This window comes from Chanos chanos, chromosome 8 (genome assembly GCF_902362185.1).
Source record: "Chanos chanos chromosome 8, fChaCha1.1, whole genome shotgun sequence".
In the NCBI taxonomy this organism is placed as follows: domain Eukaryota; kingdom Metazoa; phylum Chordata; class Actinopteri; order Gonorynchiformes; family Chanidae; genus Chanos; species Chanos chanos.
Window position 1 is genome coordinate 46,187,574 of NC_044502.1, and position 27,966 is coordinate 46,215,539.

General features: G+C 43.7%; 1 protein-coding gene across 1 annotated transcript; it reads right to left on the reverse strand.

The window, feature by feature from the left end:
* On the reverse strand, window positions 1-27,783 carry LOC115818875 (carboxypeptidase Q). Its single transcript, XM_030782376.1, has 7 exons — window positions 27,336-27,783; window positions 26,588-26,795; window positions 24,927-25,134; window positions 9,236-9,347; window positions 6,727-6,818; window positions 3,380-3,581; window positions 1-724 (listed from the first exon to the last, which is right to left on the reverse strand). Exons 1-7 carry the CDS (start codon window positions 27,736-27,738, stop codon window positions 564-566), a joined length of 1,386 nt encoding a protein of 461 aa, XP_030638236.1. The 5' UTR covers window positions 27,739-27,783; the 3' UTR covers window positions 1-563.
* Window positions 27,784-27,966: the final 183 nt, after the last annotated feature.

Here is a 27,966-nt window from a genome sequence, read left to right on the forward strand (position 1 = left end):
ATTCTCTGTATTTCCCATTCTTCACAAAGCATTATGGTCAGTCTATTGAAGTGGGTACAAAAATATCATATTGCACAGCAAATGGGGTCATTACAGATCCAGAACAGAACAACACAAAACAAACAAACAAACAAAAACACAAATGGAAAACCTCAAGAGTAAAAACAGGCAATTTGACAATAAGCATACAGAGTCCCAGAGGTGAAGGTTTAAAGAGTTGGTAAAGAATACATGTTCAGATGTGGACAACACAAAGTGGCAATTTGACAATAAGCATACAGAGTCCCAGAGGTGAAGGTTTAAAGAGTTGGTAAAGAATACATGTTCAGATGTGGACAACATAAAGAGGCAATTTGACAATAAGCATACAGAGTCCCAGAGGTGAATTTTTAAAGACTCGGTAAAGAATACATGTTCAGATGTGGACAACGCAGACTGCTGAAGTCCGTGTGCCCAGAGGAAATGTGTTGAGAAGCGGGTGAGGCGTGTGGCAGAGGGTCCCTGACGTTTTCCCCGTGGAGAGGAGACCAAAATCCTGAAAAGCACAGGCTGCGATGGAGCCGTTACCGCGGCAGCATCTCGTCCAGATCGGCGACGACGTACGCGGCCACGGCCCACACGGCCGAACAGAGATTCATCTCCTCCGGGCTCTGGACCGTCATGGTGTCTCCGTCAGTGTGGTGAAACCAGAAGTATTTGCTGTCTGCCGTGTGCAGGCTGGCACCTAATGACAAACACAGTGCTCAGAGTTATCGACTCAAAGGACATAACTGGGTGTCTCAAAAGCATCGACACATGACTCCCCCATCTTTGAAACAAGTTATGACTTGTAAGGGAAAAAAGAAATCGCAAGACGTTTACGGTTCGGCTGCCTTGTCATCAGCTTCTTTCAGACTCAGGAGGTGACGTCCTGGCTCCTCCAATCAGATTTCCATAGGGCATTTCAGAAACAATTTTCATAGTTTCCTCAACTTTAATTCTCTTTGTGTTGAAAGCAAAGGGCAAGTGGAAAAGAGGAATCCAGAGTGCCATGTGGTAGTAGTTAAGTCACTTGGCATTCGATCTCTCCACTGCTTCCATATGGAAGCACGCCAAGCCGTCAACAAAGCCACACTGTACCATGGGAAGTTACATGGAGGGACAGAAGCAAGATTTTTTTTTTCTTTTTTTGTTTTTTTTCCCCCCCGACCTTCACAATGAGACAATGCTCACTGAAGCACTCCTTTAAGTCTCTGCAGGCAATCGATACTTGGTTGTGTAAGAGCAGCTCTTTGAAGAGGCTTCGATACGGCGGTGAAGTGGAAATGCAAAACCGAGTCTGTCTGTCAGTCAAACTCTTTACAAACCACGGCCATGACCCACAGGTTCTGGGGAGTTGTACCTTTACAATAGTGTCAGTTCTCATTAAGTGACACTTTTTCAGCATGAACCAACCTTAACATGGCTTTTTTTTCCCGATTTTTGGGTGGAAATGGTAACAATAGAGGAAGATCAGACAGAGTAGGAGACATTGGAGCAGGTTGACTTAACTTCATGCCCAGTTCAGGAAACAGACTAATAACTTGCTAATGATTAAATACCCAAATGTAGCATAAAGCACTCAGGTGTTGGAAGGAAAATTCGCCTCAGCTCAGCTATTTCTGCATGGCCAAAGGTGTTTGGACAGCTGCGTTTCTGATTCATTCGTTTAGCGTGTTGGATTGGAACCTAAGCGGAGTGCTGAGTTTCTCAATAGGTTTCTACAGTATCCAACTGAGTTTGGATCCTGTCTTAAGGTAGCCTGTGAGGTAAAACTCAATTTGTCACACATCAGCAAAAGAGCACTCTCTAAAGCAGAACCGTGATGGATGTTCTGGCAAAAGAACGTTCGTCTGCGGTCGTGCGATCCGCAGCGTCGACCTTTTATGCTCAAATCACCAAAACCGTCTGTGCCTCCACACACAGGATGATGGATGAGAACAAACGGGAAATTTAAATATACAGTCAAATCGCCGTAATCTTCTTGTGCCGGGTTTTAATGACCATCTGTCTGCTGCAATACTGTATGTCCAATAGCAGGGAAAGGTTTAGATTTAAAAAAAAAATAAAAATAAATAAGAGATCTGTGCTTTTCTGGGCAGCAGATTACAATAAATTCAAAAGGTAAAGTATTTTTGGATTCAAGGTCTGTGCAAGTAATTGTCAATGAAAAGACGACAGGAAAAAAAAGAGGCCAAAGCACTCTTACACAATTTTTCTTGAAGTTAAAAAGCGTCTATATTTTTTTGTCATATGTGAAAAGGAGACTTAAAAACCCGATACAAGAGACAAGACTACTGCTTAAACACAGCGGCTTTGACTTGGCTTCACCAGACCGCTGAGAAATCGTTCGGTTTTAACGTGGCCAGAATTTGCCTGGGCCGTACCGCACAGAGCTCTACTGTTCTCTGGGCTGTCGTCTCTTTTGAGATATTGCTGTAAATTTGTGTCATCTCTTATCTGTGAGTGAACTTTCCAGAGAACAATCAGATACACAATGTCGAATGTGTCCTTCTCTCTTCCGATGGGGTCCCTGGATGTGCCTCTCTCTCTCTCTCTCTCTCTCCCTTTCTCTCTCTCTCTGTCTCTCTCTCTCTCTCTCTCTCTGTCTCTTTCCCTTTCTCTCTCTCTGTCTCTTTCCCTTTCTCTCTCTCTTTGTCTCTTTATCTCTCTCTCTCTGTCTCTTTCTCTCTCTCTGTCTCTCTCCCTTTCTCTCCCTCTGTCTCTCTCTCTCTCTGTCTGTCTGTCTCTCTCTCTGTCTCTGTCTGTCTCTCTCTCTCTCTGTCTCTGTCTCTCTCTCGTAGGACATTCTGGGGATCCGTAAAGAGCTAATTTCACAGACCAGTGTGTCAGCTCAAAGGACAGAAGCAGCGCTCACTCCAGTCATGGCTCTGCTGCAGGGTCTGTCCCACGGGGGATCATACAGAATAAAGGTAATGAATTACTGGGTAAATGAAAAGGCAGGCAAGCATATCCTGTCTGTGGCAAAATGAGAAAAGTCTGTGTAAATAAGCGCATGAGCAAAGACAAAAGCTGACATTAGACCTACCTAACGAGAATAATTATACAAATATCCTGCCACAAAATGAAAAACTGTGAAAGAAGAACTGATGAGGAGTTAGGTTGTTAAACTAAACACTGGATGTTTCTCACGAACCATCTACACTGGGTGAAATAAATTATATCGCTAAACCAAAAAAGAAGAAAAAAAACAAACAAAAAAACAACATTCATGGATCTTTGTGAACATTTTATTTGGTTATGTGACTAACCACCCGTCTTGAATGAGGAATAACTAAACATCTCCTCCTGTTGGGCTTGTCCTGGGCTGACACCTTGGCACGACACGGGAAAAACTCACCTGGTACTCCTGCCTCCATCCACATGTTAATGTCAGTGCCTTCGCCATGCTCTTCCAGGCTGGTCACATTGATTGGCGCCAACAGTTGCATCACTTCCTTCATTATGGCCCTGGCTTTGTCACTTCCTGTGAACTGCAGGCCGAGAGGCCGAAACGAGCCCAGGTCTGACTCCATCACCAGATCAAAGTTGGAGATATTGACCTGGAGGGGAGAGCAGCAGAATATTACACAACCCAGGAGTCATTCTGCAGCGAAAGATTTCACGTTCCTCTCCCGAGTCGCCGAACTGCCTGAGGGCGCGGTATATTTTATGACTGCCGCGCAAGGGCAAATGGGGCAGTGGATTCAGTCTGTCAGTGAGAGGTTTATACTCCTCTGTGTGAGGTTTGAGCTGGGCTCGTCCAAGACTCACACGAACAGAGGCAATGAGCGAGTGGAGACTTGGCTCTCACCTCTGGTACGCATGTTTCTGTCTGTTGTGTTGTGTTCTTCCGTCTGAACCATTTAAAGGTTTGATGGTATCTGAAGACTATTTCTGTTTTTCATACAATGCCCTCCCTGTGAGAGGCTGAAGACTAATTAAATTCAACTCAAATTAACCTGGTTAAAACCAATTAGGGCTAATGACAGAGGTCTTGGCGGTAAAGGCAGAGGAAACTTTGGATGCTTCCATTTCCTCCAATCTTTCACTCCAGTTTCAGTGTTAAATGAACGTCTCATAAGACCTGGATTTATGGCACGGTCCAGAAACTCCAGCCCTGGAGGGCCAAAGTGCTGCTGGTTTTCATTTTTCTACCAAACACTGTGGTCTCTGATTGGCCAAAGAGCACACACACACACACCTGTTTCCCAGGAGAAAAACATCTAAAGGCAGCCACACTCGCTCCAGGACTGCATTTAGAGAGTGCTGCTTAGACAGTGTTTTTCCATGCTCACGTCAAACTAAAAACAAACTGATTTTATTTGTCACACACACACACACACACTGAGCATTGAGCAGTGAAATGGAGCCTCTGCATTTAACCCATCCCAACAGTGAGCACACACACACACACACACACACACTCACACTATGAGCTGGGAGCAGTGGGCAGCCACCGTTGCCGATGCCCCGGGGACCAGCTCCAGGTCTTTCTGCCAGTGTCTTGGTCAAGGTCACTGACAGGGGTCTTATGAGTACCAGTCCTAGCATGTATGTCTTTGTTGTGGGAGGAAACCAGAGCATCCGGTGGAGACCCACGCAGGGACGGGGAAAACATGCAAACTCCACACAGAAAGGACCTGGGACAGCAGTGATTCGAACCCAGGGCCTTCTTGCTGTGAGGCGACAGTGAAGCCTAAAGACTGGCTGACTTCACCCAAAAGCCTGTGTCACGTTTTTAACTGATGTCGATTTTAACTGAATGCACATTTACTGGTCACTCACGCCCATTCATATCTATCTTCATTCATATCCAGCTATTTTTCAGAGAAACAGAGGAAGAAGAAGTACTTTATTTGTCACACACACACTAAGCAGTGAACAGCGAAATGCAGCCTCTGCACTTAACCCATCCTATACACCAATAAGCACACGCACACACGCGCACACACACGCACACACACACACACACACGCACACACACACACACCACACACTACAGTGGCACTACAGTGGCATCCTACCAATGGACAACACACTCAACCACACAGAGCAAACTGGGTCTAATAAAAACCCCAAAATCAATATGAAATGTTCATAATCTGTAAAATATAATGAATGGAGTCCTTTTGAAATAATAAAAAAATCACAGTGGATGGGAGTCTGATTTGCCACCAGAGAAACTATCATCATTTTGTTCTGATTTCAGAACAGATTTGACGACTCGATTCATTTTGAAGGCTTTCCGGTAAAAAAAGAAGAAAAAAAAAAGGTTGGTTTCATCCGTGGGAGACCACATTAACTTTTGAAATGGAAAAGGAATTCTGGTCCAGTCCCTAGACTTGGAGAGAGTACAGTAAAACCCCGGGCAGCTGACAGAACAGAGCGCTTCAGCCGCTCACTGGTCCTAAACCAGCGCTCTGACCAATTATCATCCAGGATCCGACACAAGGGCTCTGGGACTGTAAAGAGTTCTAAAACAGTATAGAGTTTCAGCGCAAAGACGCAGCTCAAACTGTGTGCCAAGTTATTCCATGTCACAGTATATCCCTGCCTGGCCTTCAGAAGAGACAAAGACAGTTTTTGCTGCAGTGCTGTTTTGCTAGTCTAAAAAAAAATAAAAAATAAAAGAAAACAGAATGAAAGAATTCCACAGCAAAGAAGTGACTCAGAGTGGCTACGACAACTTCAATACCCAATTTCTCTCTTTCTTGTGATGCTGAGTAGACACATTTTGACTGTTCTTTGCCTGTGACAGCGCACGTTTGAGGCCCAATCCCCCGTTACCATGGCAACCATACTTCAAACAGTAAACAAGGCGATGTTTCTTTTTTTTTTTTTTTTTAATTTCCACAACATGGTCAAAACTGAAGACTTGGATCTAAACACTGAGACTGAAGCATGTCCCAGTGTCCTGAGTTTAAAGAGGAAGTCCACCTCTGACTAACAGATTGACTCACTTAGACATCAGCCTCCCTGTCATTAAACTGTCAACACGAGTTTGTCCCAACGATGGTGTTTTTTGTTTTTCTTTTTTAAAAAAAAACCCAACATGTTACTTCCGTGGTCTGATATTCACTGATGTTTTTTTTTTATTCACAGACTGAGTGAAAATATCGTTTACACTCTGTCCTAAAGATCAGAAATCAAACACACACTGCCCCATCCTGCTACCTCTCCTCTCACTCATCACATTTCTCAGAAAACCTTGGCGAGAAATGCACGTCTTCCTGTTCTCCAGTTTCCAGTAAAAAAAAGGGAAAAAAAAAGGTTTACTCGTGAATTCTCTGTTGACGCAGCCCTGACCACCTGTGGCACATTCAATGAGCATAAGTTTTGAAAGTTTTGAAAGTGTTCTGGTTTGTTATGGAATATGGGCATTTTGGTTACAGAATATGGGCTTTTTCGGTGTAAAGATGTCTGACTTAAAACTCTGGCACGGGCAGAGGTAGGGGTAATCATGAGCCCACATGTCAAAAACAGTGACTGTCTCCTTTAAAAGCCTTTATATGGTACATATTCCCTCTATGGTGGGGCATTCTGAGCATATTCATAGTGTGGATATGTACCTACAGGATGCAGTATGACTGGGTGTTAGAGAGAGGTATCAGGTCAGAGTGTGAGTCTAGGTGGAGAGAGAACTGCCTCTAAAAGTGAAGGACATTATGTATAAGAGCAGTGGGTCTGAAGAGGGGTGTCACTTACTTTGTGGTACTGGTAGTACTGGGAGGCTCCCACTCCGCCTGGTTCCTCTGCGGTCCACAGAACCGTTCTCAGGGTTCTCTTTGGGCGGAGACCTGCGGAACGCACAATAAAACCCAAGCTAAAATCAGGTTTTCTTTCAGCCATGAAGATATCTGTCAAAGTCCTTATGGTGATTTCTTCATCTCTTCCCCAGTCCTTTCCCAACTCAAAACATTCAAACAGAGACACTACTGTGCTCATGTTTGTGGTTATGTTGTAGTGGTCAGATAGACAGTTGTGGTTATGTTTGTGGTTATATTGTAGTGGTCAGACAGACAGTTGTGGTTCTCTTTGTGGTTATGCTGTAGTGGTCAGATAGACAGTTGTTGTTATGTTTGTGGTTATATTGTAGTGGTCAGACAGACAGTTGTGGTTCTCTTCGTGGTTATGCTGTAGTGGTCAGATAGACAGTTGTTGTTATGTTTGTGGTTACGTTGTAGTGGTAAGAGAGACAGTTGTGGTTCTCTTCGTGGTTATGCTGTAGTGGTCAGATAGACAGTTGTGGTTATGTTTGTGGTTATATTGTAGTGGTCAGACAGACAGTTGTGGTTCTCTTTGTGGTTATGCTGTAGTGGTCAGATAGACAGTTGTTGTTATGTTTGTGGTTATATTGTAGTGGTCAGACAGACAGTTGTGGTTCTCTTCGTGGTTATGCTGTAGTGGTCAGATAGACAGTTGTTGTTATGTTTGTGGTTATATTTTAGTGGTAAGATAGACAGTTGTGGTTCTCTTCATGGTTATGCTGTAGTGGTCAGATAGACAGTTGTGGTTATGTTTGTGGTTACGTTGTAGTGGTAAGAGAGACAGTTGTGTTTCTCTTCGTGGTTATGCTGTAGTGGTCAGATAGACAGTTGTTGTTATGTTTGTGGTTATATTTTAGTGGTAAGATAGACAGTTGTGGTTATGTTTGTGGTTATATTGTAGTGGTCAGCTAGACAGTTGTGATTATGTTTGTGGTTACGCTGTAGTGGTCAGATAGACAGTTGTGGTTATGTTTGTGGTTATGTTGTAGTGGTCAGCTAGACAGTTGTGATTATGTTTGTGGTTACGCTGTAGTGGTCAGATAGACAGTTGTGGTTATGTTTGTGGTTACGCTGTAGTGGTCAGATAGACAGTTGTGGTTATGTTTGTGGTTACGCTGTAGTGGTCAGATAGACAGTTGTGGTTATGTTTGTGGTTACGTTGTAGTGGTCAGATAGACAGTTGTGATTATGTTTGTGGTTATATTGTAGTGGTCAGGTAGAAAGTTGTGATTATGTCTGTGGTTATATTGTAGTGGTCAGGTAGATAGTTGTGGTTATGTCTGTGGTTATATTGTAGTGGTTAGCTCTATATATGCCAGATGATTAGGAAAAAATTAAATAAGCAAAGGTTATTCTGAAAACTGACTAGAACAAGTTTTAACGGACCCATTGACTGTTTTCTTGCAAATCATTTAAAGCAATCCTCTTACACTGACCAATCTGTAGTACAGTTTGACCTTTTGCTCTTTCATTGTTAATGGAAGTATAAACACTGTGCACCATAGTTGTGTTGATTTCAAAATAAAAAGAGATATTTTAAGATTCCTCCTAACATATATAGAGCATGATTCATACAGCATATATGAATGCATAGATAGACAGATAGAGAGAGAGAGAGAGAGAGAAAGAGAAAGAGAGAGGGAGAGAGAGACAGTGAGAAAGAGAGTGATCTTCCTCTGGTGGAATGTTCCAGAAGGTGCAAACAGCTCTTCAGCAGAGCCCTGAATCTCCATGCTGTACCATCCATATGGGAAGCCCAGCCATTCAGGCCAATCCTCACAAAACACGTCAGCACAGCCAGCTAAGAATGGAAATTACGACAGAGCAGGCCAAACTCACCAAAAGGGAGACCACAGAAAGTACCACCAGCCCCCCCCCCCCCCCCCCCCCCCCCCCCCATCTGCTCAGCCTCATTCAGAACGGGACAGATTTTCAAGGATCTTAAACAGGAAACATGGGTACAGGACGTGCTGAAATATGACTGGTTCTTGGGAACACTTACACTCATTCAGCTGACTGCTATCAGTCAAAGATCATGGTGGATAATACAGTATAATTATCCTAAGATGTGAGTCATTGTTCCTGCCTGCCCTGCACTCTTATAATCACTCGACTTCTACAACTTTTCAGATACAATGCAAGGTTGCACTTTTCTTATGGGGAGAAAGACAATAATAAAATAAAGTGAGTTAATTGCAAATTGTGATCTAATTTGTCAGTGTGAGCTTTATTACCTGCTGTGAAAAATACGGTTTTAGAGGTCTTAAGTCTGACAAACCAGATCAGTAAAAACCCATTTCAGCATGGCTGATCTGAGACAAAGTCAAGAGAGGTCAAAGTGTAATCCTGTTAGTCTGACAGAGACAGTCAGAACTATAAGACACTTCTCCAAACATCCTGCTGAAACCAAGCATCTTAAGAGTCCATTACGTTTCACTGTGTCTTACCCAGGTCTCTGATCAAAGACAGAGCCTCCCAGGAAATAGCCGCACCGCCTCCATCATCCATGGCTCCCTGTCCAACATCCCAACTATCCAAATGTCCACTGAGCAATACCACCTAAGAGACACAAACATGAATCCCACAGACAGACAGACAGACAGACAAACAGAAAGAGATGTTCTTACAACTATTCAGCAAAGTAGAATGCAACAGGGCTGTGTTGAACATGTATTACAAATGTATCAAAGTGCTTTAATACATCTGTAATTGACTGTTAATAAATCACCTTAAAGCAGCGCTTTAATAAGTCTGTAACACACCATTAATAAATCGCTGTAGAACAGTGCTTTTTTAGACAGCAGAGCCCTTGGGCAGTGGCTTACATCTCTGTGGACCTTTGGGAGTGCTGGTATATACAGTAAATCAAAAGAGTTACACGCCTGAAAAAAAAAATCTGCTATTTCATGTAACTGTCCCCTCCCCACCCATTCAGTACTGCTATGACCATACACAGAACATGTGGAAGACCTGCATTATCTCTGAGTGATTCCAGCATTCGTGTACCGTGGTTCCAATTTCCAGCAGAACACCTGAGGCCTCCACTGGTCCCTTAGAGAGACCACAGTCTAAAAAGCACTGGGACAGAGTGAGATGAGTGAGACACACGAGACAGAGTGAGATGAGTGAATGAGACACACATGGGACAGAGTGAGATGAGTGAGTGAGACACACATGAGACAGAGTGAGATGAGTGAGTGAGACACACATGAGACAGAGTGAGATGAGTGAATAAGACACACATGGGACAGAGTGAGATGAGTGAGTGAGACACACACAGGACAGAGTGAGATGAGTGAGACATACAAGCTAATTTTTAGTTTTATGATGAGATTCAATTTTCAATGGAGCTCTGTCAGACAGCGAGAGCAGCCGAACCACAGTTACAGAAACTGCCCCAAGCTTCAAGTTTCAAGTTGATTCAACATACAAAACAGTACTGGAGAAGGACAGTCTCTTAGTGCAGATAAGTGGAATGTATACAATTTAACATGCACACGTACACTCTCTCTCTCTCTCTCTCTCTCTCTTTGCCCCCCCCCTCTCTGTTCTGTATGCATGAAAAGAAAATGCTTTTCTGACAAACTTTCCCAGATGTTGGCTGTCAGAGATAATGGGAGTTTGTCAGGCAGCGATCAGGAAGAAGAGATGCTTTTCCAGAAACACTGACGGCTAAAGCCAGCCTTCCATCCCTCTCCACACATCTCAGACAGACAAAGACCAGTACGCACTTCTCTTCTCTTTCCACAGTTTTCACGTTAGTTTGTCACCTCTGATGGAGATCATGAGCATAAGCCGTTTGGGCAGATTGGAATGAGGCTGTGTAATGCACACTCTACAAATCTACATCCTCACACATGACCAATCACATCTTTCCTCGTGGGTTTTCACCAGTGTTTCACCACATGATCTAGAACAGCACTGTCCTAATCGCGTCCATTCAAGCGAAAGAAGAATCCATCAATCTTCGTGCAGATTCCAGCTGTTCTTCTGACTCATTTACTTTATTTATTCCTGTATGTTTGCACACTGTTCAGTGATCCAATCAAGACAGACCACAGGAGACAGACATATTCACATATTGGCTGAATCTGATGCTCTGATTTAGAGCAGCTTACAGTGTATGAGGGTCAGACTCACCTCTGGGGTAAGTTTAGTGTTAAATGGTCAGGGTTTCATGCGATTCAAACCCACATGGTCTAGTGTCCTGTCCAAGCTCTCCTCCCACTGTGCCAGTGCAATCTCTGCATTGGATACCAATGCTCTAACCTAATGCTTCAACCCAATGCTTCATCCCAATGATTCAACCCAATGCTCTAACCTAATGCTTCAACCCAATGATTTATACAAATGCTTCAACCCAATGTTTTAACCCAATGCTTCAACCCAATGCTTCAACCCAATGTTTTAACCCAATGCTCTAACCTAATGCTTCAACCCAATGATTTAAACATATGCTTCAACCCAATGCTTCATCCCAATGTTTTAACCCAATGCTCTAACCTAATGCTTCAACCCAATGATTTATACAAATGCTTCAAGCCAACGATTTAAACACATGCTTCAACTCAACGACTTAACCTAATGCTTCAACCCAATGTTTTAACCCAATGCTTTAACCTTATGTTTTAACCCAATGCGTTAACCCAACGTTTTAATCCAATGTTTTAACCCAGTGTTTTAAGCCAATGTTTTAACCCAATGCTTTGTTTTACTCCAGGGTGCCAGGTGCACTGTTTGAATCAAGTTGAGTCATGTGAGTCAGACCAACAGGTGAAAGTTTAAATCAAGTCTTCCAATCACGATAGTTTTAAGACTACCAGGTAAGAGCAAGGCATCACTTCAGAACCAATGTTTCTCATTTTTGGCCATCCTCAGATCAAGAGAAACGTGCAATCTCATCCTCAGATCAAGACAAATTCAAACGGTCAGGTAGAAGTTTCCATAGAAGTTCATCCCAACACCAGGTCCAAAGACTTGCCCAAAAGCCCAACATTTCAAGACCACTTACTTCCTGGATCAAATATGAGTCTTATTTTTTATTCATGTTCTGAAGTAGAGTTGCCCTGGCAACGGAGGACAAAACGTGGCTTGATCTCGTCTCTTCTGGGCATATCCTGTTTTTTCTTTTTCTTTTTTTTTTTTTTTTAAGACACTCAGACATAAAATGCCAAGAAGACACTGATGAAAATACCATCATTAAAATACAAAGAGGCAGATCAGAGGTAGAAAACCTCTTCATGAGGGGCTGTGTAAATGCGGCTCTTTCTCTCCCCCTGTAATCCAACAGAAAAACACAACTAATCTAGCTGCTGGAGGCACTGAGGAGATGCTGAACAGAAGACTCAGGCGTGCCTGGTTTAGGGCGTGAAAAAAAAAGGTTCAACACAGGTGAAGTGGTGTGAAAATGAAGCAGAGTGTTTATTTAGCATCACACCTCATTCATCTTCTGTTTGACATGAACAAAAAGACTCGTGTGCGCACAACATGCTGACACTACTTGGGTGTGTGCCAGTCAGCATTTGTAATTCCCTACAGTCTACTGAACTGGTAGCAATCCAGAAAGAGATGGTTTTAATGTCAGCGGATGATTAGCAGACGTGTTCAATAAGCTTTTCAAGGGCATTTTCAGCCCTGATTCTGACTGACTGCAATTTCTATTCTAAACACTACTAGTGACTCTTAAAATATGAACTCGATGACGCCTCAACTTAAGATGCAAACACAAAAATAGATGCTCCTTCTTCCCCTTATACTTAAAAACACAAAATAACAACAAATCTGTAAAAGGTCTTTCTATGGAAGTTCAAACAGAACATGTTTGTCAAGTAAACCTCCCCTTCCTGAGGTTCCTGTTTAATGTGGTCACTTTGTTTTGAAGTAAATACAGTTTTGGCCACATGAGAGAATAATGAATCCAATTTTAAAATCTGGTTGTGTTAATACATCTGGACCAACATTAAACCAGACTTGGTTAGGTCGACGAGGAGGATATGCACTCACACAGAAACGTATGTACAGTGTACACAGAGAGAGAGAGAGAGAGATGGACAGATAGATAAAGAAATAAAGCAAGAAGGACAGGGGTAGAAACAGAGGGTGAGAGATGGAGAGGTAGGATGAGGTGAGAGGGAGAGAGGAGAGAGAAAAAGTATGGAGAGCAATTGCTTTTAAACACTTGGCTCTGCTCTGAACTGCAGCCTGGTGTTCTCAGTAACTGTGACAGTGCAGAATGTGAACGTTCACCTAATTAAAACCCGACATGTCACAGAAAACGGCGGATGACGGAATTATGCTATTAATTACAAAGACCAATGAAAAATGAATGAGAACATGAAATGAAGCGAGAGGAAAGGAGGAGAAAGACGAGTTTGACTTAATAAATCCCACACCCACGGGGAAGGGTCCAAAAATAGTCCTGGTGAAGGGAACCCAGATCAGACAGCTAAGCCCTCAGTCTGGTCTGACAAGCTTTTATCATTAACCGAAATGAAAACACGCTCCATTCACGAGAAAAGCAAAAGCAGGTGGGTAAGTCTGCGTGGGGAAGGCTGAACTCTCAACACAAAAGCACGAAAGGCGAATAATGAGTCTTCTTTACTTTACAAAAAAAAAAAAAAATGCATTCTGAAGCGTAATGCTCGCATGCCAAAGAAGCTGAAATGTCCCTATAATTGTGAGATACGCTAGGTGGGCTGTCTGCTGGGTTACATCTGTGACATGAATGCACCAACAGAGGGAGTGCTGAGAGCTCTCTGGTTAATCAGACCATAAGAAAAAAAACCACACACACACACACACACACACACACTTGAGTTGAGAACAGGACATTCTGTGTTCGTCTAATTCCAAATTCCATCAGTGGTAAAGCATCAGGCCCCTGCTTAGCACAGTATGTTCCGCAAGTGTGCGTTATTGGCTAATATCAAAAATAGGCTGAAAATTAGACTTTAAAGTGAATCAAACGGATAATAGAGAAGGACATCATAATTTTGTCTTGAATAAAAACACATTAGACAGCATGGGGTCTAGCCTTACACCAATGTCTGCCAGTGAGAGACTCCATTCTCACTTATTTCTTTAATTTTACTCTCTGTAATTTCTCTTCTTTTCTGACCACTAATCAGGGGATAAGATGTATATATAGAGTTGTTTGTTTGGAAAACTCCAACACATGCTTACATATATGGTGCACAGACTGCATTTATGTAAATCTGCCCTATTTAAGAGGAAGACTTGCCTGCCGCAGCGGAAAGCAAAGCACACACACGGACGGCTGAAAAATATTTTGATGAACACAAGTAAATACGCTGCAGGCAGCGCAATTTCCCAACATAAGGACCCTGTGTATACACACACACACACACACACACACACACACACACAGGTCAGACCCTGTATGTGTGCAAGAGGTCAGAAACACACACACACACACACACACACACCCTCTCTCTCTCTCTCTCTCTCTCTATTTACTGGAACAGCAGTGTGGTGTTTCCCATAAGGAATGTTGACTTACAGAACAGATTTGGGGAAGGATTACATGTGGCAACAGCACACACACACACACACACACACACACACAGAGTGAAACGAACAAACTCTGCTGTCCTTACCTTTCAGATCCTTTTCAAACATCACCTTCAAAGAACCTTTTGTACAGACACCAACTTTCACAGGAAAAACATAAAAATATGAGAGCTGGTGATGAACAGTTTGTGGACACATATGGTCATGTTTGTCACGCTTTCTCCAGAGGCCCTGTTCAGATTCTCTCTACATTCCCCCTCCATGCCAAAACATTCAGTTTGTACAGACACCGATTTCAAAATCCAAGCATGGATTCAAAAGACAGAACTTCCCGGAATACTTATACGTAACTGGGAATTGAGAACCCCCACTGAGAACATTTGTTGTGCAAAAATCCTCTGCACTGCGATTGGTCAAAAAGAGAGGGAGAGACCCCTGATATGCCATGGTTTGCATTTCAACTTCAGTCAGCCGATGATGTTGTATATAATAAACAAACAAACAAACAAATAAATAAATAAATAATTATTCATTTACAACATCAACGGCTGACTGAACCTTAAGCCTGAGGCCTGGGTGCAGGTATAGTCCCTGAGTTAGCAGCGTCTGCCCTGTGACACGGAGAACAATATCTGTCATGGCGCTCTGCGTAAGGCCACCAGCTGAGGGCCGCGTTTAACAGACAGGCTGTTAGGAAACATAAATACCCCTTTATCCACAGCCAGAAGACACCACACACTGTAAGGCTGTCTGAAACACCGTCTGAGCCTAACTCATAAATACCATCCTTCACAAAGCTTTAGTCAGCTCACTCCACTCACGATCAAACTCACATCCTCAGTAGATTATGAATTTTGAGTCAGCTGAAATATAGATTTATTCACAGAGACAGTGCTAATAAAGTAATGAGAATAATACACACCCTGGGAGAATTATACACCTGCTGGGTTTTCAGCAAAATGTCATAGTCTGATATTTATGCAGAACAGTACTGCTATAGTTTTAATGCACACTGGGAGGGAGTAAAGAATCTCAACAACAGACTGGGACACATATGTGTGCGTGCGTGTGTGTGCGTGCGTGTGTGTGCGTGCGTGTGTGGGCGTGCGTGTGTGTGCGTGCGTGTGCTCTCCCCTTATTGTTCAGATACAACAGATACAAGCCATAAAAAGACTGCTGTCCTATATCTCACATTTAGGTCAAACAGTTAGGTAACGTGGGTTTACAGAAAAATATATACAATATACACAATACACAATACATACCATACAGACACTGTTCTGCCCTTTAATGAAGAAATGATCACAAACATGGGTGACTCATGACCATAAAACCATCTTCCATTGATTTGTGGTTTACATATTAAAGCAATTCACCCTGTGTGTGTGTGTGTTTAAGTGTTTAAATTGGCATTAGAGTTTGTGTTCTCTGAAGTCTTAACTATTCCAACCACTGAAGAGCACTGTGACAGAAGGTCATGTTCAAAGTTTTATTTTAAATTTCAATTACCATCTTAGATAATGATGCTCGACCAAGCCGCACCAGAAAAAAAAAACAGCTGACGCAGTAAAAGGAGCATTTGGAGGGGTTTTTTGTTTTAAATTTAGTTTTCTCTGTGTGTGTGTGTGTGTGTGTGTGTGTGTGTGTGTAAAGTTGGACTTCTGAAGTTAGCTACTTTAAGGTGAGGCTATACGAAAATGAGCTGACTTTTGCATGGGCAGGAAATGAAGTCATCAACCCACTCGTTTCATTTCCTGTGGCTACCTCATATTACTAAGCCACAGATGACTAAAGCAGCCACGCTCTTGTTCTCCTAACCGCTTCGGTCTCACGGCGAGGGTTATTATTCGGTAACTTTCTCCAGTTTAAGAAAGTAATAAAATGTGACATTTCAGCTAAACGCACTGAGTCGAGCTCCCTGTGGTGGGTTTGGCTTAGATACTCCAAACTTGCCTTTTTTTTTTTTTTTTTTTTGAGACATGAACTCAGCTCCGCTCTAAAACCTATAACCTCATCACTGTGCACTTCCAGAGTGTTTTGGTTTGTGTGTGGTGTCATGGCAACCCCGTGATGTGAAGAACTCAAGGCGAGGTACAAATCTGTGTCTCTTACACCACGAATTGTATGAGCCTCAAAAAAACAAAAACAAAAACAAAAAGCCAGTTCAATCTCCACACAGAACCTCTACAAAAGCTTTTCCATGGTAACCTCTGAGTTGGAGCTGAAGATGGTGAATCTAAAAAGGGAGGGGCGGGGCGAAAAGAGAGAACAGGAAATGGTGTTGACTGTTGTGTACTGTTTTGGAGACAAAGTTGACGCGTCTGCCTGTACCTGGAAAACCGTGAGTCACAGGCGAAGAGCCCTGCCGATCACGTAGGACTAATATTCTGTGAAGAGCTGCGGAAGGCATTTCTGTTCTGATTCATCAGCGTGAGATATCGCCGCTCTGGGGGAACAGTCAGCGTGACCGGTGGGTCATTACACGGCGAGAACCAGAGTGAAGAAACAGAGAGGTCCAAAGCTCTGTTTGTTCATAAAGAAAAAAAAGGGGGTGAAAAAAGGGTCGGAAAAAAAAAAAAAAAAAAAAAGAAATGTTCACTTACACAATCATGTGCTGACAGGAACGCAGGCTGCATGAGTGAGGGGATAGTTTAGTTCATCCACGTTGATTCTAATCGAAACGGTTTAGCGTGGCTCTGCTCAGAAGACACTTGTTTTTTCCAGCTACATGGCATCTTGATGGAGAGCGTTCTTACTCGCATCTTTATTTTCGAACAAAAATCCCTTTCAGTGACAACTACAAAAAGTATTCTGGTTAAACTTTCCATGCCACTAAATTCAGACCAGATCAAAACCCCACGTGTGCGTTTTCTGTGCAGTGAAACTGTTGGGTCTCATGTCTCTCTGTCATTTCAGGACTGATGAAGTGCGGAGGCCAACTTAAAGCCTGGAGTTTCCCCCTGCGGGACTGCACACATACATCTCAACCCCAAACCTGAGGTGATTAAAAATCACTTTCAAATGATCAGAGGACAAAAACATCTCAACCGCATACGCGCACGCAACGCAATGGAAGAGGAAGAGCTCCATGGCCCAGAAAGGGTAAGTCCAGAGACTGAGACAACGCGGCTAACTCTGGATAAATCATCTTGTGGAGCAAGAAAAACCACGATTCTTCTGTTTCTTCGTCCAGCTGTAGTGGTGCTGGGAAACATGTTACTTTACGACTGCATTTTGCTTTTTTTGTTTTTTTTTTAAATCAAAACCAGATTTGCGGTCGCGGAGATGGACGATGTCGGACATGAACTGACCAACGGAAAGAGCTGAGTTTCTGCGAGATGAAAAGCTAAACTAAACGGTTTCGTTATGGCTAGGTCAAGGCTAATCTGCTACCGTGGGTTCTGCCTCCCTCTGCTTTGCTTGGCAAAGACCAGTTCACCAGGCATGCACGCTGGTCAAGGGTTTTCTCTTTTTCTTCTTCTTTTCCTTTCTTTTCTTTTTTCTCCCTCAATCACAGTTAATGACTGAACTGCTGTTCATTTGCCAAGGGATCACTTCTTCAGGATAGTTTCAGAGTGCAAACGAGTAGCGCTCTGTAGTTTACACAGCACTGTGCTAGAACCCTCCGCTGAAAAAAGACTTGAGAAATGTTGATTGGGTTTATGAGAGCCGTGTGGGTGGAGAAGATTAATCTTTTTATGAAATGGAGCAAAATCATGCACCAGAAATGATTCTGATTATTTGATCAATTAGCACAGACTAAATTAACCACACGGCTGCAAGTGAAGTCACACAGTTTTGGGAATTACAATAAAATTCTGCCAATTTCTTGTCTCTAACGGACCAACTGATACACACACACACACACACAGACAGAGAGAGAGAGAGAGAAAGAGAGAGAGAGATCGGAACACTGGTGGTGTTGTAAGATATTATATATATTTTCTACTTATTTTATCACCACAAATCATTTGAGGACACGACAGGGTTGGAAAGACCTTCCAAGGATGCAGGGCTTCGATTTTCCTCCTTGAAAACCACCTCACTTCTCCCTTGAGGTCGAGAAGCTATTCTTGTTGTCACAAGACTTCATCATTGTGACATGCATTATTTATAAGGCAGAGTTCTGCTTTGTCTGGCAAGAGAAATGAGTGGATATGACATGGCAAACCCCAGAAGACACCAGCTACATGAGTTAGCAGCAGCCGTAAGACCCTCACAGATGACTAACTCTGCGCTTCTTAAGAAAAACGAAAAGAAAAAAAAGAACCCCGATAAAAACACACAGTCTTAATCTAGCCTTGCCGCACCAACCTCGCACCAACTGTTTAAAGATCAATATCTGCCTGATGTCTCATTCTGACTTTATTTGCATCATTTCTGCAGAAATTTATTAAGAACATTCTCTTTTAGTTTTTTTTTCCACTCTTATCTTTCCCAGGCTGCTCTGTTGGAGTGTGTTTTGTTCAGAAACATAATAAAAGAAAAGCTCTGTGAGGTAGTGAGGGTTTCGCTTGATGAATGACTATCCACAGTCTCGGATTTGGATATTAAAAAACCAGCCCCTCGGGACACAGACTACTCACTCTTTTTTTTCTTTTTTTTCTTTTAACTTCATAAACACATTTCCACGTGATTACCCTCATAATATCCAACATCCCAGCCCTTCCTCACAGGCTAAAACAGAGCACTTTTTTTCCCCTCTCCCACCAGAGATTTGGATTTAATTGCTAAGTTTTCTCCAACCCCACGTCATATCGCCTCTTCAATTATCAAGCATGGCTACCATCAAAGCCAACCTTCTGCAAACACGAGTCTTCCACTGTACAGAGACATCAGATACAGAAATGACCTATTGTTAAAAATATGGTTTTAATGCTGTAGTACACATGGTCAGTGAGCTGCTGGAGTCTGTCTGTTACTGTCATAACTGTGACTGATGTTTGACTCTGTGTCAGTAGGAATGTTTAATTCATCAGGGACATTCTGTGACCAGTTCTGACCATACAAGAGAATTAAAAGAATGTGATCACAACCCCCCCCCCCCAAGCTTAACATCTGCATCACATAAAATGATCTCAAAGGTGTCTTTAATTTCACTGAATATTAAACTGTTATGATATGCTATGATGTTTCCGACACGGCTGAATATTAAACTGTTATGATATGCTATGATGTCTCTGACACGGCTGCATATGAGACTGTTATGATATGCTATGATGTCTCTGACACGGCTGAATATTAAACTGTTATGATATGCTATGATGTCTCTGATACGGCTGCATATGAGACTGTTATGATATGCTATGATGTCTCCGACACAGCTGGATGTTAAACTGTTATGATATGCTCACACACTCCCTTATGCCTTTACATTAAAGGCCTTTTATGAAAAAGTAATGGAAAGTGGTGTAGGTCTGTGGTGAGAACTGAGGAGAATGGTACGGGCTTTGGCAGAGCGGCCACACGTGCTCACATAAGGAGAGGAACTGTCTGCTTTAAAGCTCAAATACCAGTGTGACTGACAGAGAATCTGAGGCAAAGATCTTTTCAAGATTTTCTGTAGCTTCGTTTAAGGTTAAGGAGTAACCTGCAAATGCTGTATTAGCAGAGAGAGAGAGGAACTAAAAAGAGGAAAAGGCTTAAGAGTGTGTGCGTGCGTGTGTGTGCGTGCGTGTGTGTGTGTGTGTTTGTGTGTGTGTGTGTGCGTGCGTGTGTGCGTGCGTGCGTGTGTGTGCGTGCGTGTGCGTGTGTGTGTGTGCGTGTGTGTGTGTGCGTGTGTGTGTTTGCGTGTGTGTGTGTGTGTGTGTGTGCGTGTGTGCGTGCGTGCGTGCGTGCGTGCGTGTGTGTGCGTGCGTGTGCGTGCGTGCGTGCGTGCGTGTGTGTGCGTGCGTGTGCGTGTGCGTGTGTGCGTGTGCGTGCGTGCGTGTGCGTGCGTGTGTGTGTGTGTGTGCGTGTGTGCGTGCGTGCGCGTGTGTGTGTGTGTGCGTGTGTGCGTGCGTGTGTGTGCGTGTGTGTGCGTGCGTGCGTGCGTGTGCGTGTGTGTGTGTGCGTGCGTGCGTGTGCGTGTGTGTGTGTGTGTGGAGACTGTGTCTGAATGCGGATAAAGTCTGTACAGTCTGTCCATCACTGCGAGCCTGATAAAAAAGAAAAAAAACACAGAGCCTGACAGAACTGCCCACTGCTCTGCTTCAGTCTGCAGCAGCGTGGAGGAGGAAGACTCTGGCTGTGTAATTAACACAGACTAATTCATCTGTCACGTGTCTCCCTGATGCAGCCGCGCTGAGCCGTGAGTCGGCGGGCGGTCTGCCGTCACAGCCCGGCTCTCAGCGTCTCACCGGCGGCGACACGCGACAGCCTGTGCCCGGTGTCACCTCAGGCCACGCGGCTGGAACATTCTGTGGTCCGTCCCCTCTGCGTAATGGTGTTATGACAAGTCAGGACAGGAACCGGACCTGCCAAAGCCCTCATGCCTTCATAACGAAGAGCCAGGCAGAAGGTAACGGCGGGGCTCTGGGTTGACAAGGAGCATAACTGGAATGACATTTTTCTCAGTCCAGTACAGAAGGTCACACTCACAATTGCGCGAGATCTAAATTGACATACGCAGAATGAGAGCATGAAAGAGGATATCGTTTTTTTGTTTGTTTGTTTTTGTTTTCACCCTCATATGTTTTGGTGGGGGGGCGGGGGGGGGCAGTTTTTGGCAGCCCCTCTGGGCATTAGTCAGGAATGTGGACACATGGCTTGTCAGCCAAGCCTTAGCAGCCCCCCCCTCCCAACATAACAATAAAAATAATAATACTAAAAAAACCACATCTCCAGGGCGCTAGGTCTCCCACGCATACAGTCCATCCTCACTCAGCACTACACGACAGCCTGTCAGGTGCCTTCCCGCGTCACCTCGGGCCTCCGCTGTCACAGGTGGTGGGATTTAGACCAGACTAACTCAAACACAACAGACTGTGCAGAGAGACTGATGATAAAAAATACAGACCGGCTGCTCCAGCGCAATGAGGTGAAGACGTCCAATGGTGAATAAAGCCAGAGAAAGAAAACACAGCTCTAATAATAAGGTCTTATTATTGGCAGGATGAGTCCACGCAATATATGAGTTTGATTATAGTGCGTCAGTCCAGTCAGCAATTTAACGATAATTTTATATTGAATTAATTGAGTATGAGATTATAACTGAGTCCCCTAGGGTCTAATTGATGGGGCAATGAAAAATGTAACCAGTTTAGCCTGAGTGTTGTGATCCATCCGTTCTCCGCCACTGGGTTTGGCATCATTGTAAGAGGTTTTGTATAAGCTCTAAGCTGGGAAAATAAAATCATTTGGACTTTATTTTTCACTATGAAATTGGCTGTTTAGAAAAGCTGAGCTAATCACAGTTTTTTTTAACAAAATCTTTAATTTTGTCACGATCTTAATACTAATCTTAATGTTCCTTTGTCCATATTTGGACATCCAAAGCCGTTCCATCTGCTGTGTCCAAGCATCAAAACCAGTCTGAGAATTTAAAACTTTTTTGCACGTGCAGAGAAATTTAAAACTTTTAAAATGTAAAAAAGGGAACCTTTGGAAAGAGAAGTGGAGGACAGAATATGTAATGGGAACACAGTGGCCCTGGATCTCTCTCTCTCTCTCTCGCTCTCTCTCTCTCTAACTCTCTCTCTCTAACTCTCTCTCTCTCTCTCTCTCTCTCTCTCTCCCCCCTCTCTCTCTCTCTCTAACTCTCTCTCTCTAACTCTCTCTCTCTAACTCTCTCTCTCTCTCTCTCTCTAACTCTCTCTCTCTCTCTCTCTCTCTCTCTCTCTCTCTAACTCTCTCTCTCTCTCTCTCTCTCTCTGAATCACAGACACATGACCAGCCCAAACTTGCCCGTTTTGTCCCATGACCCTGTTAGTCAGAGGCGAAACGACAGGAAACACGCACTGCACACTAACGTTATTACTGCTAATGACATCATGTTTATTAGTCCACTGTCTCTAATTTTAGTCTGCTCACTCAGAGCCTGATTGATAACGTTGATTCACATTTTAAATTGCTTCACCCAAAGTGACCCTGACAAAAAAAAAAAAAAAAAGGAAACGAAATCTAGTCAGTCTTTGAGAAGCTAATTATAAACCGACTACTAAGTCTATTCCGAAAACGACAGATTTTCAACAGAAAGACAACTCTGACAAACAAGTCTTTCAAGGAACCGACAAAAACAACGATCATCCGTTTTCTTAAAATGTGGAAATACGCGATCTTTGTCCCTCACTGGAAACGAGTCAGGTCACTTCTCCAGGAGACAGCGGTTTTATTTTTCCTTCGAATCTCATCGTATAAACTGCAAATCAAGACAAAAGTGGGAACATCTTTAGTCAGCAAAGCTGCCTCTTTTTTCCCTGTCTTACATAATGAGAGGGGACCCACTAACTGCGAGAGAGAGAGAGAGAGACAGAGAGAGAGACGACTAATTAAACCAGTTCTGCGTTGTGTGACTCTGTGTGTGTGTGTGTGTGTGTGTGTGTGTGCAAAGACCACCCCCACTATCTCTTAAAATAAACCTACATTAAAAGCTGAAAAACGCCACTCTTGAAGCAGACTTGTGAGTGTTGCTAAGCCCTGCTGGTTTCTGAGACGCCTGTGCACAGAGGTGGACGCCAGAGATCAAACACAGAATCTGCGGGGTGAGCAGACAGTCTCTTTTGAAATGTCAGGGAACTGCCTTTTTTTTTTCTCCCACATGAAGCACAGCTCGCTGAAATCTGAGAAATTCATTGATGAAAAACCGCAGCTTGTGACAACTATGAACCTTTTTTCTGTTCTTTCTTTTCTTTTTTTTTTTTTGTTGCAAATTAAACAGCGAGGTAACATTTAAAAACACACTCTAAGGATTTCATTAGCGGTTAGCCTACCGATATCAATCAATAACGCGCTAACATGCTAACAGTGGTGTCAGCTACCCCCACAGAGGCCACGCTGGCAGGGGAGTAATTACCCGCTCTGTGGCCGCGGTTTCCCTGTGCCTGGACAAACAGGTCACGAAAAGACTCCAATGATCGAGCTCCCAGTCAGGCAGGTAGCCAGTGCCTAATTGGTTCCCCCGGGATGCCAGTGTGTGATACACACATGTCAACCACATGGAAGCATGGTAACACACACGCCGCCGCGTGGGCCCGGCCGCTTGGTCGTGACCGGATGGATGCAGCTGGCGGGAAGATGACGCAGGCCTGACGGGGGAGACGTTGAGACATGTTGGGGAGATTAGTCTCAGCGTGAGAGTGTGGACAGACGGTACGTACTGTTCCCGAACATCGCACAAACCCCCACGACCCTGACACACGCAGCTTCTCCACACGCTCCCCTTTCCACGAACCCTCGCACGTATATGACGCTATGTTATGGGTCGTACGTGTAACACAGGCTCTTACCGCAGGCTTTGACCTCCTAGTAAGCCAGAGGGAACAGACATCTCACCAGAGACTGTGGACAGACAAATGTAATGCACAGTATTGTGTAAGAGGGTCCTCACTGACTGTTGCACTTCCACATTAGGAAGTTCCCTCAGCCTGGGTTTGAGACCGCAGACCCCCATATAGGGCTTTTCGACTGAATTTTTCATGGAAATTAAATACCACGGCCAGAACACTGAACTGAACACTGAAGAATTTTTATCTACATGTCCTGGAGGTGTCGATTTTTGTTGCTGTTGTTATCCTTTCTACCATCCTGTCTAGACTCATCTGCTCTGATGCAGCTGATCAGTGTTTCCTGACCTCTGACCTTCTGAGCCAGGTACTGCTGTTCTAAGCCAACACATGGCTGATCTGATCTGATCTGAACACATCTGATTCAATTTGTACACCTGTCATTACACCCTTAATCAATGTAATCATGAGGGTGTACTACATGAAGCAGAGTTTCTCAGTTGACCAGAAAACTTTCTGAGATAAAACTGTCTCAAAGTACCAAAGCTAGGAGACTTTCTTATTAGTCCAGTCTTGACCCTTGACTTATTGGCTAACTGAGAAATCCCTCTGGCTCACAGAACACCCCCGAACAAGTCTTCCACATTAATGTAAGTGAAGAGTGAAACTGTGTCTGTGGTGTGTTGGTTTCGACCAAGACAAAAGAAACCCTGTTAACGAACAGTAGGTCAGAAGTAAGGTCACTAGAGATGAAAAACCATGTGGGATTTCCCTGAAAAAGCAACCCAGCCATGTCAACCTACTCTGCCTGTTTCATCAGTTTACCCTGGTCTACCTGTTCCATCAGTCTATCCCAGTCTACCTGTTCCATCAGTCTATCCCAGTCTACCTGTTCCATCAGTCTGTCCCAGTCTACCTGTTCCATCAGTCTGTCCCAGTCTACCTGTTCCATCAGTGTATCCCAGTCTACCTGTTCCATCAGTGTATCCCAGTCTACCTGTTCCATCAGTCTATCCCAGTCTACCTGTTCCATCAGTCTGTCCCAGTCTACCTGTTCCATCAGTCTATCCCAGTCTACCTGTTCCATCAGTCTGTCCCAGTCTACCTGTTCCATCAGTCTGTCCCAGTCTACCTGTTCCATCAGTCTATCCCAGTCTACCTGTTCCATCAGTCTATCCCAGTCTACCTGCTCTGGGTGCGTGCTGCCAACGATCTCCGCCACCGTGTTGTAGGAGTCCACATCTGGCAACGTTTGGGCACTCATGAAGAGCCGCACCACGATCCTCTGCCCGCGGCGTGCCATCCTGGCCATCATCTGGGCATCCTCCACTGTAATGCAGGCAGTGGGTATCTTGGGCACCCCTGGCTGGTACCACTGCCAACCTGTGTGTGGACTGCCATGGCAACAGAGAGAAGAATTATTTTTGCATGCTAACGCTAACAATAATAACTGTAAAAACAGGTGGAAATAAGTCACAATAACTTGAGGATTTGAAAAGTTCTCCTCTGCACAAAACATTTTAAAGCAAAAACCAAAAATATAAATAATAAACTTTTTTTATAAATCTTTTTGAAGGTGAGATAATGTGTGAGAATGTAAAAAACAGATATATATATTATTGCACTAAAGATTAAAGCAGTATATCAGGTACTCAGGTATATCAGGTAACAACACGACAGAAGGGGAGTTTTTTTCTGTTTTAAAAGACAGCAAATCTGAAACCATTCAAAAAAGGGCAGCTCATTAAATCAGATTAAACTGACGACAAACTTCCCACAGCACCAGAGCGTATGCATGCTCTTTCTCCAGACTCAACTCAAATGACACTAATGACATTCAGTAAGTAAAGTCTGGTGTGATGGGTTTAGTGACACTATAGAGATTCAGTAAGTAAAGTCTGGTGTGATGGATTTAGTGACACTAATGACATTCAGTAAGTAAAGTCTGGTGTGATGGGTTTAGTGACACTTTAGAGATTCAGTAAGTAAAGTCTGGTGTGATGGGTTTAGTGACACTATAGAGATTCAGTAAGTAAAGTCTGGTGTGATGGGTTTAGTGACACTATAGAGATTCAGTAAGTAAAGTCTGGTGTGATGGGTTTAGTGACACTATAGAGATTCAGTAAGTAAAGTTTGGTGTGATGCGTTTAGTGACACTATAGAGATTCAGTAAGTAAAGTCTGGTGTGATGGATTTAGTGACACTATAGAGATTCAGTAAGTAAAGTCTGGTGTGATGGGTTTAGTGACACTATAGAGATTCAGTAAGTAAAGTCTGGTGTGATGGGTTTAGTGACACTTTAGAGATTCAGTAAGTAAAGTCTGGTGTGATGGGTTTAGTGACACTATAGAGATTCAGTAAGTAAAGTCTGGTGTGATGCGTTTAGTGACACTATAGAGATTCAGTAAGTAAAGTCTGGTGTGATGCGTTTAGTGACACTATAGAGATTCAGTAAGTAAAGTCTGGTGTGGTGGATTTAGTAACACTATAGAGATTCAGTAAGTAAAGTCTGGTGTGATGCGTTTAGTGACACTATAAAGATTCAGTAAGTAAAGTCTGGTGTGATGGGTTTAGTGACACTATAGAGATTCAGTAAGTAAAGTCTGGTGTGATGGGTTTAGTGACACTATAGAGATTCAGTAAGTAAAGCCTGGTGTGACAGATTTAGTGACACTATAGAGATTCAGTAAGTAAAGTCTGGTGTGATGCGTTTAGTGACACTATAGAGATTCAGTAAGTAAAGTCTGGTGTGGTGTGTTTAGTGCTAGGACAAAAGCAGACCCACAGGAGGTGGGTTTCTTCTTCTTCCATCTGGATCAGGGAGACGCCAGTGACACTGACACTTGCCTGTTAATAGAGAACGGAGTGATGGAGCGGATTAAGGAGGCCACCGCTCCCACTTTGGCTGCCTCCGAAGCTCCGTCTGCCCTGTACCGCACGGTTTCCCCATAGCTGACAAACGGCTGGTTATAGACCACTATCTTCCCCTTAGCCTCATTCGCCCTTCTCTTCAGCTCCTCAAAGGACTCCACCACCATCACATCAGCCTCGATACCTGTGTGAGGATAAGAAAGAGCCTCAGTGGATTCTGTGGAGACCAGTCAAAGACGCCCCAGACAAAGACGCTTTGGCTGAGTCTTTCCTTTGCCTTGTTTGAGATGAGAGATGTGAGAAGGTCAAATACATGAATTACTTGGACTGACTGGCAGCTCATTAAGTCAGATTCTGTTCAGCTGAAGCCTCAGACGTCTGCGACATCTTCTAATCCTGTCTGTGCTGAGACACATGACATTCAGCGAGAAAAAAAGACGGGTGTGATGTTCTTTATAACCTCACCGCTGAGGGAGTTCTTCTCCCCTAAGGCCAGTCAGGTCCATTAGGGACAAAGGAAAAGATGAACACGGACAAGAAGAAGAGGTGGAAGACATCCAGTCTAAAATGTTAGACTACATAAATGTACTGTTTAGACTGAATTAGTGTTTCCAAATTAAACTGTCAGGGACTGAGAGGACAGCACTTTGTGGTGTAGCCACGCATCTACACACACGTTGTGCAAGTCAACAGATCACTCAATCGGCTCGATTCGGACACTCACCCTCCTTTGGTGTTCCCACGCTACTTCCCAGACCAAGGACGCTCATGCTGTGGTTCCGCGGAAGCACCATGGTCGCGCTCTCCTCTCCTCTGACCCAGTGAGGGATTTTCACAGGTTCTAGATGCACGTTCTCCAGTCCGTCTAGCCTCAGGGCATTGTACATGTACTTTATGGCCAAGTCCAAGTTCTCTGACCCGCTCACACGGTTACCGATCGTATCGGTGAAAACCGCGAGTTTCTCATACGAGCGGTTCTGAGCCTTGCCGTATACGGCCAGGTCAATTATTTTCTGGGCAATGTCTGCATAGCCAGCGATTTCTTTAGCCGTCTCGGCGAAGGGCTTTCTCCCATTCAAAGGTTTACCTGAGCATGGCCCCAAAGCATTACTCAGGAGCAACAGCATCAACAGGACAATGCAGTTTTTGTGCGCCCCAAATAGTTCATTTCCTGTCATCTGCGGGGAAGACAAGATGATAAATCTGTAAAATTGCATTAAGCTTACTTAATTATGCTGTAATATTAGAAGCTGAAACAATTTTTTGTGCTTGGTCAGCGACACCCGCATTGGCCAGACTTCAAACCTCGCCACATATGTCAAAAAAATTCACATTTCGTAGCCTACATGGAAGAT